Source organism: Triplophysa dalaica, chromosome 2, assembly GCF_015846415.1.
Source record: "Triplophysa dalaica isolate WHDGS20190420 chromosome 2, ASM1584641v1, whole genome shotgun sequence".
Taxonomy (NCBI): domain Eukaryota; kingdom Metazoa; phylum Chordata; class Actinopteri; order Cypriniformes; family Nemacheilidae; genus Triplophysa; species Triplophysa dalaica.
The window spans coordinates 18,822,582-18,839,769 of record NC_079543.1 but is presented as its reverse complement, the minus strand read 5'-3'; the positions used below and the strand labels follow the sequence as shown (position 1 = coordinate 18,839,769).

Genomic DNA, 17,188 nt, shown 5'->3' with positions numbered 1-17,188 from the left:
GAAACTATGGAAAAAGCAAAAATATCACTCATTTGCAAAAGCTTTTATTGTTCTAGTGATCAAGACACTTCAAGGCAAGTATTAAAAAACATTTGAGAAAATACAAGATGCGTATATAATTTATATACGTTTATATGTACAACATATAGCACCGGTAACAGTGGCCAAAACCTCAAAAAGGCATAAAATAATATACAGAAGATCTCCTGACCATGCCTGTAACAAACTCCAGCATATGGTTGGCATAAGTATACAGATAAAATGCAAAATGTTCAAACTCACTCTTGTATTCATGTTTTAAAACCATAGAGGGCTTTAAACCTGCTCACATTTGTGCAAAAGCCTCCATGTTGGTGCAAGTTTTGTATACAGGATGCAGAGCTGGGACTTGATAAAGCTAGAATGTTTCTCAACCTTTGACTTCAAAGTCCCCCCTCAGAAAATTTCTACCCAATAAAATATTGTAGAGCTTAGCATAAGACGTATATTTGTCAAAAAAAGCACTATGAAATATGTTAGTGATAATCCATGGCTAGGCTGCATGTGGAAGCCAAGAACCATCCTTTACTACCTGTGCATTAAAAGGTTTTAATACACACCTTCCAGAATCAAGTATTCTGGAAGGTGTGTATCCATGGTATAACTTAATTTAATTCTAGTTTCTTAATGCTGGTTGTGTCTTGAGACGCCCTAGTGGAAAACCAGCCCACTGGTTGAGAAACACTGTTAGAAAATAAAGCCTTTTCTAATGAAACACAATCTACTCCACAAATAACTTCATGAATGAACTAGGAGAATAAACAAATATAAGCTACATTGGAATTTTTCCGTAGAACGTTGTCCCAAATGCATCTATTTTCTCAATGTGTAGCACTGACTAGGTTTATTGCACAGATAGCCTAGTCTTGTTACAAAGAGCCTAAATTAATTCAGGTGACCTCAACAAAACCTAAAGCCACAAAAAGGAAATTGTCAGAACAACAGCAGTTTAAAAATAGGACTAATAATACGGTATTTAAATAAATAAACTGGAGAAGAATCAGACCAAACATACAGGCTCAGTGAACAGTGACAAGGTTCTTGAATGATGCATCACTAGGATAATCAATAGCCGTTTAGGTTATAACCACCATGCCATTAGATTCAGGAGGTAGGTGTCAAGGATTTTCAAACAAAAGTTTTGTATTAAAGAAACAACCAGAGCATATTTGCTTCTGTATCAGACTAAAGGCTTTTAATTTAAAATAGGTAAACAAAATTTTGAATTTGTCTTTGAGAGTAAAACATTGCACCAAAATATGGGGTACATATAAAAAATGTTGTAGTATGTGAAAGGAAAATGGTAACATTTGGGGTTCGGTAGTGCAACATCAACAAAATAAATGCTCAAAAGAACTGGACAAACAGTTCAAATTCACAGAAGCTGTTACAAACTACAAACATACTGAAGGAAAGTTAAAAGTAGCATCTACCAGCACCGTTTATAATGCATTTTGAGGGTACAGTTTTGGGTTTTCTGCCGTAGGTCTCACTGACCAACATTTACAGCAAGAGACTTATTAGACACAGATTTAAACATTTGAGTGTTTGCAAAGAATCTAATTTAAAAAGCTCTTACAACTAAAAATAATGTAAAATGTAGAGAAATAAAAAAAACTTTTACGTTTGCCTTACAGGAGATGGCTCAAAAGAGTTCTACTACGAGACTCCAATATCACAACATTCAGCTCATGTAACCTTTCACACTCCATCCAAATTCTTGGAACCAACATTTTTACCTCTGGTCTGCCACAAAAATAAAACCGTGGGACATTTTAAAAGGAAACCATACCTTTTACAAACACAAAAACAACAAAATACATTTAAATAGTGCAAAAAGTGTCTTAAGTTTTTTTGCTACATGTCGCTTGCTGAGGTTGCGCGTCTTAATGCTTGTGATACTCAGCCAGACCATTTTTAAAAAGGCACAGTATGTCAGAGTTCAAGAGAATGTCTTGCTGGAAACTTGCTCCAAGTTATTTCAAAGACCCTGTGAAAAGAAAAAAGGAAGACAAAAAGAGTTGATTCATTTAAAAGAATCCAGAATGTTTGTTGCCTTTTACCTCATAAAAACAATAGTCTTAAATTACAATCGGTTAACTCAATACAAGTGTGATAATATAAAAATATCAATGTGGCTAAACTGTAATAATATACCTATAATGTAGTTATAGTACTACTCTTAAAAAGCTACAAATCTATATCACATAAAATGAACGTAATGATGTTCAGTATAAACTGTGAAATAATGCTTTATTACTTACCAAGCACAAAATCACACCACTTTGCTCCCAGGACACCTCTGCTGCTCCTTGATTGTCTGAGCATTTTGGACGGGAGAGATGGACTTGTGCTGTAGCTTTTCCGCTTGATTCTCTTTCTTCTTCCTGTGCACTTTGGGGATGAGGGTACAGGTGATTTAAGTACCCCTTGCACCACAATGTCCCCATTTCTCTCATTCTCTTGTTCTGAAGAACCATCAGAGTGTGTTGTGCAATTGTTACATTCCTCTGTCATTGACTTTGTGTTTGGGGAGTTCATCTTTTTCACAAACACCCTGCACTCCTTCAGGGATTCAGGACTCAAACTTTTGGAGCAGATTGGGTTTTCCTTCAAATTCCCGAGCATCTTCCGAGAAGTTCTGACTACTCCTTGGTATTTTAATGAAGCCTTTAATGCATTGCGCAATTTCATAATCGGTGTGTTATTAACAAAGCTATGCCTCTGTTTAAATAATTTAATAGTACGAGCACATGTAGTCCTTGTTCTCATCTCGCCACTGAAGATTTTGTGCACTTTATCAGGACGGGTTTTTCTGGTCCTAGTTTGAAACTTTAATCTGGCTCTGAGTAAAGTTGTACTGTAGACAAGCCATGTGGTTCTAGACCTAGACATCTGCTCCCCAATGTCATTTCTCAGTTTAATTGGGCGAGTTTTAAAGAGGTTTCTCTTAGCTTGTGACCTCCTTGCCCTGCGCAACATTTCTTGTTCTTTCTTGTGCATTGACGGACTCTTTGGGACAATTTTTGCAAATTTTTTAACGTGCTGCCTGAGGCGCTCTGCTTGTGGACTCGGGCAAAGGTTCACTTTGTAATTGGGTCTGCTGGGGTTATAATGAAAGACTTCCTTGGGATCCTTCACACTTGCTTTCTTGACTATCGCAAGGGACTGAGTTTCCGTGGTCTGCATAAACCAAGAACAGAGTCTGTCTATGTCATAGTTTTGGTCAAAAAGCTTTTTGACGGCAGATTTCTTAGCAGTACCATTAAGCCTCTCGTGGGTTTTTGGTTTAGCACTTGTTTGGATCTCTGCTTTGTTGGCCTCCCGGACATCCGACACCCATGTACTGGACATTAACCTGATCCTTCTGGCCAACTCTTCATTCAAGGTGTCAGGTGATGCGGAGGTGGGCCACCACCTAACCTGGTCATTTGATGAGAAAATTGGATCAACTGAAACTGCAGAAAAACGGAAAATATTTTGCATGCAACTGACATTCTTGGTCTTTTTGGAAAGTGCATCATTTGAGGGGTCTTCACGTTTGCTCTCTGTAGGATGGCTGGCCTCAGAGCTAGCCTTATTTAGCAGTAGTTTTCGTGACCTGCGAACTAATGCGCAGGACCTGGCAGTAGCAACAGAATGAAGCAAATAAATGGAGGGTTTGCGCTCTCGAACAGAATGTCTCACAGGTTTAAGTGGCCGTCTGGGATTCTGAGGGCATTTTCCAGGTGCAGTCAGTGCATCCTTGGGACTGTCAGTAGGAGTATCCAATGTCTTATCTTTGGAAGGTTGAAATTCGACAAGATTCTTTCGGAGCAGATGCAAATCTTTTGTGTCCCTTTTCATGTGTATCTTTCTTTGCCTTGGTGATTCTGAGTTGACCGTGACAGAAATCCCAGAAATTTTGACCTTAGGAGGTCTTCCTGGTTTTCTAAACATGGCCACGTCACTCTGCCTTTGACATTTAATGTTGCAGCTTGAAGAGATTGTGGATTTCTTGTCTTCAACAGGCATAACAAAATGGAGGTCATTTAATTGTTCTTTGGTTATTTGATCATTGCTAGTTTTCTTTCCATAACTTGCTTTACTGCACTTGCCACCATTTGATAACCCACAATCATTCTGGTACACTGACAAATGACCAAAGTCCTCAGAAACGACTCTCCTTGCCCTTCTTGATCTTCCATACACTATGGTAATCTTTAGATTTTTGTTTCCGTCTTCCTGAGAAATCTCAGTTGCTCTACGATCCACCACGCTGGGTCCAGTTTTACCTATTGATTCATCCGAATCTGTCATTTTGGGTTTCGGAGGTCTTCCAATAGGACGTTTCACAGACTTCACAATATGTGGTCCTAATTTTTTAGGGCGGCCAGGTCGTCTTTTTACTGGGGATGTTTGATGTGCAATTTGTATAGATTCAAGATTTTCGCTTTCACTGTTTGAACAACTGGGTGGTAATGCAACAACTTCTGTTAGTGAACCCTCAAGATCAGGTTCAATGACCTCACCTGAATCCTGAACTTGTTTATCAATGACAGAGCCTTCCCATGAGGATTCCACACACGGATCAAACACTTCTTGTGAATTTGAACCAGAGGTGGCTGCTTTGAGTGTATATTTTATGCCATCTTCACTAGTCTCAGAGGAAACAAACATGAGCTTTATTGGACTATTGTATTTCAGTACTCTCTGGCTCTCTTTAGCATGTAGTACACTCTCTGTGGTAGTAGAGTTAGGCACAGTTTCAGTAGGAGTGCTTGACACAGTGTCTAGACTGTTACTACAGGGTTTAGATCTTTTTAATGGGGATGTGGAATTCTGGAGCATTTTCCTTTTCTTTGGACTCGTTTTGTGTGGATTACTTCCACAATTTCCATGCTCACAAATGGTCTCTTTGCCCAAAATGTCATATTTCGCTAAAGCCTTGTTCTGAGGCACATCACAGCCTTGTCTTTCATCTTCTGATATTAATGCCGGTATATCACTTGAATGTAACGTTTCGTCTGTGGAGCAATGTGGTGTTGAAATGCTGTCCTCAGGGAAATGCTTGATGAATATACTTTCTGAAAAACAAGCTGCAAAATACATTTTTCTTGGCTCAGTGACGTAGGATGAGAAACGCTGAGGGGGAACAATATTTCGTCTGGACCTTCCAACTTGAACAGTTAGACTTGTTTCTTGACAGGTTTTTGTTTTCACCCTCTGGTGAAGGTCAGTTGCTTGTACTTCTGTACTTTCATCGAGAGACGATAGTTCATCATAGGGTTGAGTTTCTTGATTAATCTGGATTTCATTTTGTGTGGTTAGATTTCCACTGGACTCTTGAAGCTCTGTGTTCACAGTCTTTGATCCCCTTTCCACTAATCTGCTTTCAGATTGTTCAACACCAGAGTATGTAGAAGGAGTAATAGTTTTTAGACACCTCTTTCTCTCAGACCCAATCTTAGTCCTAAAATTTGATGGACTAAGTCTTGCCAAGTTGTTTTTGATTTGTAAGCTCTGTTTTCTTGATGACAAATGGTCAGTTGACTTGCTTGTGGCCTCTAAAGTGTCCAATCTCCTACGGGAACGCGTTTGAGGGGATCGCTGTCCATGCTGTTGTAAAAGATCATTGAGGTTGTAATCTTTGTCGCTGCTGTTGTGCAGTACAGTTGTTATAATCTCTGTCAAATGTGTATCATCTCTTGTCTTGGAGATCTGACTGGCAAGGCTCTGTTCTCTCTCTGATGGCTGGATATTCCTGAGCTTTTCAGTGACCCTTTCCATTAGATCTCCTATTAAAGATCCACACTGGTCATTCTCTTTATCTGCTTGTGTATGAGATGTCACTACCTTGTCGCAATCAGGAGATTCCGCATGAATAGGAGTGTTGGAGTGCCAAGATGGGTCTTCATCCTCTGTTCTGTGAGGTAGGAGAGAAGGTGGTGCCATGTTCATGGTCTTGCAGTCCTGAAGGTGGAAGATGCTGGTCTTGAAAGTCATTTTACCCTCTGTGTCCACAGGCTTTGGTGAGAGTGGTGGTGGAGAGGGGCTACGGCTTCCTCTGGATCTATTTTGAGAGTTACAGTTGTTCTGACTGGAGTCTGGGGCACCTCTTGTACAACAAACATAGGCGTGATCACTATTTTGGTGATACTGGCACAAGGGTATTTTTGAATGAGTACAACAGACAGTGGGGTTAGAACACATAACTTGGCCAACACATGCCACAGCTATATTTTGGCAAGAATGGCTATGAATGTTCTTCAGACAAACACATATAGGAGGAATAGTGCATGTTGAAAATCTACAAGCTGTTCTGTAACAAGTGCCAGCAGTTACAGAGCAGTCATTTAATGCAAGTACAGGGGATTCCTTAAGCAGTTTTTTGTCAGCGTGGCAGCAGAGGGACTCAGCTTTGAACTGTCGTCTGGGAACGTCCCGCAGAGTTACAGAGTTGTTGAACTCTTCCTGCATGTCCTTTAAAATGTGATGAAGCAGCAGTCTATGGCGGGGACAAAATGAAAACAGGACCTTCTCCAACACAGTAGCTTTCCAGGGCTCTGGAGCTTTAGAATCATCTTTCTTCCCCAATCTGGGCTGGTCTTCCTCATTCGGCCCTGAGGAACTATATAGATAAATGAGGTTAATAATTACTTAATCATTTAATTAGCTTTTCACAAATGCGAACAACTAATAGTACTTTTTAGTCCTATAAAGAGGTTAAAGAGGATTTAAGATTAAACACTGAATAGCAAAAGCCATTTCATTCAATTTGTAAATCACTAAACTGCAACAAACATGTACAGCAATTTGGACGTTATAGTCCAACTCTAAAAGCAAGCATGTATTAAAAAATAAAGGAGAAAAAAGGGCAAACAAAATTGTACACAGAACGTTTTTATTGATAACTTGAAGGCAAAAAATGGCGATTGTAGCAACGCTTGAACTCAGGAAAACTTCATGAATTGAATTCCTTTATCAAACCTGATTCTTTGACAACCTGATCAATTTGCGGGGTTTTTTTTGATAAGACAAAACCAAAAGAAAAATCACAGATGACTTGTCTATTTTTAAACTAAAATAACTATGAACCCCTTGGCGGTAGTAGGTGTTGGGGGATTTGGGGTGAAACGGTTTAAAAAAAGAAATTAAAATAGTTACCAGAAAAAAAAACAATGCCTCAGTTCTGCATCTTCTAACTCTGCATTCTTTACAATTAATTGAATTGCTGATGTATGCAAATTTCGATTAGCCTTAAAATCCTAAAATGTTAAAAAGATACCACACCAATATAAATACTTCAAACACATGTTAAAAGGACATCACTTTTCACCTTATCAAGTTGATCCAAAATTCATAAAGATTAAATAGAAATTAACCTGACTGGAGTACATCACATGTTGAGAAACAATACAAGACAATGAACTCACTAATGCATGCAAGTGCAGTAAAACACAAATCAATATGCTAGAGCAAAAGTGCTTCGATACAAAACCAACACATTTAAATTTCATATTTCGATTACATGAAAAGAACACACAACACAATTTAATATTAGGATTTGAGGGAATATTACAAAAGCAACCTTAGTGCAACAAGTAAATGCATAAATAACCGATTGCAAAATCATTCATTTCCTGCAACTGTTATAAATTAAATTATAAAGACTTAAAAAGGTCTAAATAGTTGATTTTGATCCATCTTAATTATTAATCTTCTATAATCAAGCCAAACTGTGTTGTGTTCCAAGCTAAATTTTGATTCAAATTAAATTTTACACTAAGCCTCTCTTTAACCATAACCATTCTCGAACACACAACATGGGAGAAAACATATTGTTCGTCTAGAAAAGGGCTTTGGATCAGCCATACTTGGCTCTTGAATTGAATCCAAAGGGCTCCTATCTACATAGAAAAGATCAGCTCTTACATGGTCACACTCAATCATTTTCATAGAATTGTGGTTACCCTGAGAATATTTGATGCATTTTGGATTGGGATTATATAGGACACTAATATTAGGAGAACAGTGTGAAATAAGGGGGGCCAATAGTCTCCAATAACAAGTGTAAATATTCAATAAAAAGAAATCAAGAGAGTACGGCACTACAAAAAGACTACTACTGTTTACATTAAAAAGGAGGCTGGCCCTCAACACATTTACGGCTAAAAAAAAAATAACAATTTAACTGTTGTACGCAAGTAATAGTATAGAAATCCACAATAGAGATTTCATATGATCCACAGCGGTATATAAATATTTTCCTTTTTCAAAGGTTTTTGTCTGTAAAACTGCTACTTAAGTATTCGAGAAGTAGCAAAAAGGGCAGGCACTGTTTTATGTTAAAGAGCTGTCAATAACATTCAGGGTAGTTTATAATAAATGCTTTCAAAGTTAAATTTAAGAATATATCAGTAAATGTTTGTAAGGGGTCGTTCAACTCATACAAACAAGAGGTAAACCACGTAGAGAACATTCACAACACAAAGATAACACATTAACATTGCATATGGAAAATTGCGTATTTCCAAAGCTTCAAATCACAAAATTCACATAATGCTACAGCTACACTCTGCAAAGCACTGCAGCTATACTTGCGTATCAGAAATCTACAACATACTACGATAAACGGATATCAACATATGGCCATATCCTTCCATGTAGGAATCAGACCCCATGACCCCGATCACAAGTATATGTGCATCTTTGTAAAGTGCAACTGAATCTTCCAACAAAAAGAGTCTCTAAAACTCTGTAAAAAAACAGATCCATGCTGACTTGAATGCATTACCACTATCATAAAGTGAAACCGTATATTAGGTCATTAAAAGCTAATTATTAACATGAAAACAGTTAAGCAAGAGCAGCAAAACTACAGAAACCTGGCCATTAAAACAAAGCAATTCAGAGGAGCACCCGGATTAGGCTTTGCATGTCTGTCCCAAGATGAGTGCATCATGGAATTGGGAACGAGGAGAAATTTTGATCCAAGATCAGCAGAGCCCTAATCTGAACCTCTTTGTTCACGGAGTGTGAAAATGACCCCGAACTGTTTTGGTTACAGCGGACGGATAATGTAACGATGCCTTTAGTGTAAAGAACAGCATGTGATATAAATATGGAATTTAAAGCAGCAAAGTGAATATTGTAAGGACAATTCCAGTAGTTCAAAGCACTGTAAAGTAATAAATATTAATCTAATATTATTCATTTTTAAACACATTCACAGAGACTGCAGTCAAGCTTTTGCACAAGTGCATCATATTTTGACATGCATTACGTTGCATTTCCAACTTGCCTCGTATGATTTGCGGCACAGATCTGCAGAAGTGGAAAGAAAAACTAAAGTAATGTGTGTGAAGAACTAGAAATGGTTGAACGAAAAACCCGCCAACTGCAGAGTGTGGGAAGCCTCATCCATAAAGAGCCTGAGATGGTCCAAGCTTTCACTCCAATAATCTGCCAACAGTCCCGATTTATTTATCTAACAAAACTGATCAAATCCCTGGTATACAACAAAACTTAAAGCATTAATATTCAACAACAGAATGTTCTTTTGCTGGAGTGAAAACTTGTACCTACAGCAACACATTGCATATAAGGATGGACATATCCCACAGTCGAGATAAATAAGACATTAAATACTGTGTTAAAAGACTTGAAATAAAATGACCAGTCGCTACAAAGACTAATCGCTTGTAAGATGCATACAACAATCATTAAGCTGAGATTAGCTTATGTGTGAACAAAACCTGAATATTTCTTCATTTTAAAACCAACTTAAAAATCAACAGTGCTTTACAATATTTTAAATATATATATTCATTTAGATATCCACAGTGAAACCCCTGAATAAACGTTTTTTAAAGGCATGTTTTGCGATTTGATGAAATGTACCATTTAACCTGTGGTTGAAAATTCAAGTGTATCTTCCGAGTCTGAATGAGGTCGTGACTGCACGTTAAAAAAAAAAAGAGGAAAAAAATTTGTGGGCTGTAATTTAGGCGATGTGTGTTTGTTAAAACCATCTCTATGAAACAGCTGAGGTTTTGGTTTTGAGTTAAGAGTGTTTATAGGCAGTAGTTGAGGCATTGGTTGTTGTCCCTGACTTTCCAGAGCCCAAGCTTGGTGCTTCGACAATGCGGGGTTTCTTTTTTGGTGGGGTCTTGAGCATGCCCGTTCGCTCTTTAACTTTGTACTCCAGGGTGCTGTGAGGCACCCCGTAAATGCCCTGAGCCTTTGACACGCTCATCTTCCCGCCAATCACCATGGCTATGGCCTCTTCCAGGATGTCATGGTTGTATTGCCGATAACGGCCGCGTTTCTTCCGTGGCTGCTTGTCTTGACCTCCGCCGTCGTCTCCGCAGTCTGTTACACTTCCGCTGATGCAGGCGTTCTTTAGGTTCAGACACAGCGGAGGCAGGTCACCCTGGAGCAGATGCGACTCAAGACCCGAGTTGCTTTCGACCAAGCCCTGTTTGGGGAGAACGGTCTTCAGCTTGTTAATAGCAGCAGAGGCGTCAGAAGCTTTGTTGCCCTGGTAAAGAGCGTCCACCAGGCCGGCCAGATCCAGCTGGGCTTTGGGCTGAGCACTGAAGCGTACCTGAGGGATTCGTATGTGCACCGCCGGCCCAGTGACGGGACTCTGAGGCGGCGTGGCTGGCTCGGAGCTGGCAAGAGGCTTGTCGTTCTGCTCCCGCAGCTGCGAGACCATCCTCTGCAAGGTTAGATGGTGAAGGTACGATGAGGCGGCCACCGCTGCCGGGAACTTCAGCTCGGTGTGCTCTTGTGGTGGAAATGTATATTTTCCTACTTCAGATTGCTCAGACTGCGAGCAAGCCCAGGCTGCTACCTTCTGCAAGATAAGCCGTGTGTCACTGGATGTCCACACCGCATCTGCACTCCTGCCATTCTCACCCAAAATATGTGGTCCTCCTGCCTTTAACTCCGGTGATAAGGCCTCTGTCTGGAGCTGTAAGGTTTTCTGAGGTATCCCGTATAATATGGCTGCTTTGTGAACGTCCAGTGATCCAGACCGGATATCTTTCAAGGCTTTTGAGAGTAAACCTTCTGCAAACTCAGAGCTGCGATCCAAATAGTCCTCATTGATTGGTCTCCTAAGGGGAGGTGGGTGGGAGGATGAGAAACGAACGGGTGAGCGGACCAATGACAGGATGCACTCAGGGTCCACTCCTTTACTGCCTTGTCTTTTGGTAACATCACTCGTTTCTCAATTGTCTGTATAACACAAAGCCTCCGAGTTGTTTGGGGGTAAACACTGTTTGTTTTTGGCCTTAGGATGCAAACGATACTTGTTGGAAGGACAGTCTCTCGTCAATCGTGTGCTGAAAGACAAGCATCTACAGAAGTACTTCCAGTATCTTTGCAATGCAGCTGCATTTTGTAAGACTCGGGTATTTCTCCTATTTATTTTTCAATTGACAATAATACTGCATAAATAAACGAGTAGATAAATAAACAAATGAATAAATACAGGTGGCGCAGAGGAACAAGTGAAGCCTCTAAATGTTTGCAAATGTGACGTTACCTTCCAACAAGTTAGAAAAGAGTCAACCCTTTGGCAGTGCAACAAAACAACCACTAAATTCTACATTAAAATACAATGTGTGAGAATTTTTACTTCGCAAAAGGAAAAACGTAGAAGTGTTCACAAGTAAAACTATTTCAAGTGCATAAAGAAAAAATAAATATTTCAATAAAAAGCCTATGTTCATTTTTACTTGATTCAAATATTACATTAATATCGTTCTACAAGGACAAAGACAAACAAGAATCAAACACACAACTTTGTAAAGGCAAAAAAAGCCTACAGTAAGTACTCACCCTGAAAATTTTCGTTGAACGGATGCATTTTCTGAAGAGTTTTTCTTTGAAAGATCAAGTACTCCATCTGCTTTGAGAAGCAATCAATAAAAAAAAGTTATTAACATTTGAAAGTCTAATGACCAATAAACAAGATGACCGCAGCAGGGCTGTACTAAACTTTTTTTGCACATAGCACCGTTTCTACATAAAGGTGCTGGTCATCACATAAATAGACAGGTAGCTGAAAAAGGACATTAACATTACACAAACGGATAAAATAGGGTCATGTAATATTTGTTTTTAACCAAATTATTTTTTTTCTGTTTTTCCAATGCTTTACTTAAACAGAAGACACTTGAGCTTCAGTTTTTTGAAAGTAGCTTCACTCAATCAGTGAAATGCTCGTAAAATAAACTTGGAACAACTCTGTAGATGAAGTTCATGTGTTCATGTCCTCGTATGGCAAGACACAGACAAATCCACGAGTGTCCCGTTTGTAACATGTTAAAGTGTGCAACTCATTCCCCCATGAACATGCAAAGGACATATTTCAATGGTAGAATTCCGATTTCGTGATTCCTTTCATGTTTTCTCACATCATGTAGATCACTGGTTCTGAAACTCTTTTTGCTTAAGTACCCCTTTTTAGGATTTTTTCAAGCCAAGTACCCCTTGACCAGACCGCAACATTTTGCATTAAAATACAGTGAAATGAGAGTCAGACAGTTATTATATCTGATGCCCCCAAGCAGGTTTATTGCTTATAAACATTTCCGTATGTAGCTTTACGCCACTATGTAAATCGCTTAAGTATTAGTCATAACAGTTAAAGGTAAATAAGTGTTTTTCAGTTCAGGAAAATCAACATTTCTTAAACATTTAACCGCAACCTCTCCTAACTTGCATTATTTCGCACCCAGACACTGCTCCTGATTCCCGGTCCGGGTCTCAAAAAGTAACTCCTATAAATTGAAATGCGTTTTAAATGTATGAATTAATTTTTTATGCATATTTGTGTACTCATTTCATAGAACAATACTATTATCATAATTTATTGACTTTTGATTTTCATTATTTATTCCTAAATTTCAGTTTCTCTCACGTACCCCCTGTAGTACCCCAAAGTACCCCTGGGGCTTCGCATACCCCCATTTGGGAACCACTGATGTAGATCATAGGGCTCTAGATCAATGGACTTGATGCAGTCAGAAAACAAATTTTAATTCCAAAAACGAAATAAAAAAACGAAAATAAATAGTGGTGCGCCATTAGTTAACCTCACACATGAACAGGCACAACGACAAACGCACTTCACACAAACAAGGGCCACTGTCTAATGCACCTGCCAAACTGTATCGCATGCATGCTACACTTTTAAAGGTCAAGCATGTCATTTTTTGGAGGATTTATTGACTAAAATGCATACATAACTATGTCTTCAGAGGTGTTAAGAGAGCTTAAACAATTAAGTGTTATGTTTTTATTACCTTAGAATAAGCTATTTCTATCTACTTATACCGCGGGTCCCCATCATGTTCTGTCAGCCGTCGTAGTGTTTCGAGCAGATGGGGTGGAGTGAGCAGTGGGTTGCAATTCGCAACCTTGCTGCTAGATTTCACTGGATCTTTAAATTGAATTTGTAGCACAAACCCAATTTTTTCGTAGCATGTGCGACATACGTCTCGCACTGTACATCCCTAATCACAGGTAAAGAAATACATACACCTCTTTGAAACCATCTTGTTTATTTGAATTCGAAAAACTAAACCGAACGGAGACTGAACTGTACAGTGATGGAACAATGCACAGCTCCAAGCATCCAGAATCTATATGTACATGGCAGCGTACTCTCAAAAAGCTATTTCCATTTCAGTACTAATGATTTGTTTATGGTGGATACCTTGCTGCAGGGCCTGGGAAGCTCGGCTGACAGTGAGGTCCAAGGGCCCATCAGAATCCGGTTGTTTAGGGAGACGTTCAGAGTTGTCACTTAGGTCGTTCAGGCCTTCGTGAGCCTGACTTTTAGAAGCGTACTCTAATGCAAACCGCCGAATCATCTTGCGCATCAACTCCTGCGCCACCAAAGGTATACTGGAATCGCAGCTCTGAGGGAATTCTGGGAAATTGGAGAATAAAAGTAACCTCTCATTTGTCTTTATGCAGTAAAGAAAAAAACACGTTTGGTGGTGATAAGGCAGCATTTCGTGCATACACCAGCTATACAGAACTGACGCTGACCAACTCTTTATGTTATTCAAATTTTAATCCTTCCTCTCTCTACCCCATTTTCAGTTGGTATTAACCTGATGAAAATTGGCCAATAATCATTGTCAGCCAATACATTAGTGCATCTCTATGTTTTATATAATACATTATTTAGACACATCAATAATATCTGATTTTAGTGGCTATAGTGTTATATTGATAAGTGCATAACACAAACACCCTCCTGCAGAATTTAAAAACGGAATTAAAAACACAACAACGCTCACCCTTCTTGCGAAATATAGCATAAAGGAATCTGTCTGCTTGGCACTGGAGTTTTTCCGAGGTGGAGAGGCCCTGAGGTGAGGGGGTTTCAGCAGGGGTTGGCGACCCGGGCACGATCACGGCTGATGAATGGTCCTGTCACAAAATGTTAATGGTTAGTTAACAATTCCTGACAAACTGTACAAAGTGTTAGGTATACTCTCACATGATCTTTTTTACTATAGAGATTACGCTTCTGTTAATAAACACCCAGAACAATGCGTACTAACCAAACAAAACTATTGACTTTATTCAAGTGCCAAGCAGGCTTTTCTTGACAAGCACACCTTTTATGTGGCTTTTGGGGGTTGACTTACATTAAGTTTCTCTAGCTGCAGGTTGCAAAATGCGCAGTTTGCATCCACAGACCAATCATCCACGGCCTCTGGTTCACACTCTGAGAGTGAATCATATGTATTTCTGTTAGTGCCAGACATGTAGCACAGGAACAGTATGCAATATATGACAAACTACATATTAATAGTACATAATGCACACAAAAACAGCACATAGCACTCACCATCAAATATATTGAGATCCTGCAACAGTCTTGGTCCATATATTCCCCCTAGTATACTTTCGAACCCTGGAATCAAAGACAACATTATCAGTAATAAATCCTAACACGTTTTCGGGGAACGGTCTTCCGGTAAAAAAAATCAAAAAGGTATATTTTCAATGTATAGATTACATTTAATATATGTTTTAGGACAATAACAGGTTTATTTATATGCCTCAATCAGCAAAAGCAAATAACCACTTGATAAGCCTCCAAGCGAATGTATGTAATACGAAATTTCCGGTCTTTCTAACGCAACGATAAGTAAATATGATAACAAATTTACACGCAGAACAACGTTAGATGACAGTTTCTTCACCAAAAGGTAACAACAAAGATTTGAAGCGCTTTTCCCAAACCTGTCATCCGCGTTGACTGACGCCCTTCACTACGGCTATAATTATAACGTTTGAAAGACAAACGCGTTTATTTGGCGTCTTACATTTAAGCGAAGCATCAACCGCAGTTTCACGTAAATGATGTGTATTGCGTGTTCTGTTCATGCAGTAAAGTAAACACTGAATGTGTGGATTTACATTGGCCACCTTAATAAACACGGCTAAACAAAAGGTCAACACCTGTGCTTTACCACGTTCAATGAATAACGACTAACATACGCGATATCTGTTAAGCTTTCTGTTTTGAACACAGCATTATCTCACCAAAAGCTAACCGGTTTGCTCAGTAAAGGTAGATAGTGTCGAATGACTTGACTGCACTACTTTAAGGATAACGACAAACAAGGGGTTCCGGGCAACTGGAATATAAACATGAGATTATCCGAGCATCTTGTTGCGATTTGTAGTACATCGGTATTTAGAGGGTCAGTGGGTGCAAGTCGGTTATCGAGGAATCAAGAAGTCAGGACAAAGAAAATGGAGCCTGCACGCTCGGACGTTTTTACTGTTCTCTAAAAAACTACCCCGGTCACAACGGAGGACGACTCAACTAATGTTATTTTTGAACTTGACACGCTCTCGCTTAGCAACTCCTTGAGCTAACAGCGGCTGGGGGAAGGGAGCTCTTGCGAGACACGGGCGAAGCCGAGCGCGAGACTTAGCGAACGACGTGCCCGAGAGCGGTACGTCCACACGCAGGAGTACGCGATCAAACGAGGCTTTTCGGCGCACGGGGAGGGCTTTGCTCTTACCGACGCAGTGGATGAGTTTGTGCCGCCATGAGTCGAGTTCCCGCCGGAATCCTTTTCTTTCGGCCGTGCATTTGGAGCTCCGGCACTGGGTCGCCATTCTGTCCGTCCACCTTCCCCCCGGCTCTGAGCATGACGTCACAACGCGTCACCCATATCCCGGTTCCGATTGATTGACACGTGTCAGAACGGTCTACGGGCGGGGCTTAGCGTATGTAAACAACCATCCCCCTTAGTGTGTTTTGTAAAATTGGTGGATAAACTCAAAGTACCGTTTTATAATAAAACAAATATTTGGATTAATTAATTACAGTACATGGTAAATGTTCTGTTCGTATCTATACGTTAAAACCGCAAAAATCATTAACTCACTTTATTTGTGGGTTCACACTGGGTTAGCTTTTTAATATTTTCTTGGCAATTTGCATTTCAGGAAACATTATGCATAATGTCCTATTGGGGATTTGAGGCGTGCACTCTACATTTCCATATGCATAACACCAAATGTGTGACCCTCCCCCTCCCAATCACACGTAACACACACAGACACACACACTTTTGCCGTGTTAGTTTATGTGCAACTGTCTATATTGAGGAACAGATGGAGATAATGCCAAACTGGGCATCTATGTCTGGGACAGCCATACATGGACAAACACGTACACATGCATAGAACATGTCTGCTTTGCAATTCATTGCACGTCCAATTGATTTTCTATTCTCCTGCTTGGTTTGGATCAATATACAATGTATTAATATTTCAGAGTATTGATCAACATGCATTTTAAAAAGACATTTTTAGTACACTTCCATGTTATTAAATGGGTGCCTTTTATATTGGAGGGTCTTACATTAATACTTATATATCTTACATTTATATGTGGATTGTATATTATGTTGCGTTACAATGATGTGATGTTTCAAATCAGTTTTACATTTTTTTTTTTTTTTTATTCATTTGGCAGACGCTTTTATCCAAAGCGACTTACAAGTAAGGTGCAGTGGGCAGCCATCACTGCAGAGCAAACAGGGGTAAGATGCCTTGCTCAAGGGCACGTCAGTCATTTCCCTGGTGACACTGAGAATTGAACCAGCGAAAAGTA

The 17,188-nt window shown here is 39.5% G+C and overlaps 1 protein-coding gene across 4 annotated transcripts; it reads right to left on the bottom strand.

Annotated features, from left to right (window-relative positions):
* Nucleotides 1-28: 28 nt before the first annotated feature.
* lcorl (ligand dependent nuclear receptor corepressor-like) lies at nt 29-16,299 on the bottom strand. 4 transcript variants are annotated; one of them, XM_056764927.1, is made up of 8 exons: nt 16,089-16,299; nt 14,900-14,965; nt 14,697-14,776; nt 14,343-14,475; nt 13,751-13,966; nt 11,869-11,938; nt 2,304-6,649; nt 29-2,029 (listed from the first exon to the last, which is right to left on the bottom strand). In XM_056764927.1, the coding sequence occupies exons 1-8, from the start codon at nt 16,183-16,185 to the stop codon at nt 2,016-2,018; spliced, it is 5,022 nt and encodes a 1,673-aa protein (XP_056620905.1). In that variant the 5' UTR covers nt 16,186-16,299; the 3' UTR covers nt 29-2,015. The 4 variants fall into 4 exon arrangements, with proteins under 4 accessions (XP_056620905.1, XP_056620911.1, XP_056620925.1 ...); XM_056764933.1 differs by having other exon boundaries at nt 11,869-11,935; XM_056764947.1 differs by lacking the exons at nt 29-2,029; nt 2,304-6,649 and adding an exon at nt 6,906-11,141 and having other exon boundaries at nt 11,869-11,935.
* Nucleotides 16,300-17,188: the final 889 nt, after the last annotated feature.

Bases quoted from the DNA above. Each gene is read 5' to 3' on its own strand.
- lcorl (XM_056764927.1), bottom strand. From the start codon at position 16,185: ATGGCGACCCAGTGCCGGAGCTCCAAATGCACGGCCGAAAGAAAAGGA. The intron at 14,966-16,088 runs GTAAGAGCAAAG...CTTTGATTCCAG, and splicing joins CAAACTCATCCACTGCGTCG to GGTTCGAAAGTATACTAGGG. The intron at 11,939-13,750 runs GTATCCACCATA...TGCTTCTCAAAG, and splicing joins TTCCCAGGCCCTGCAGCAAG to CAGATGGAGTACTTGATCTT.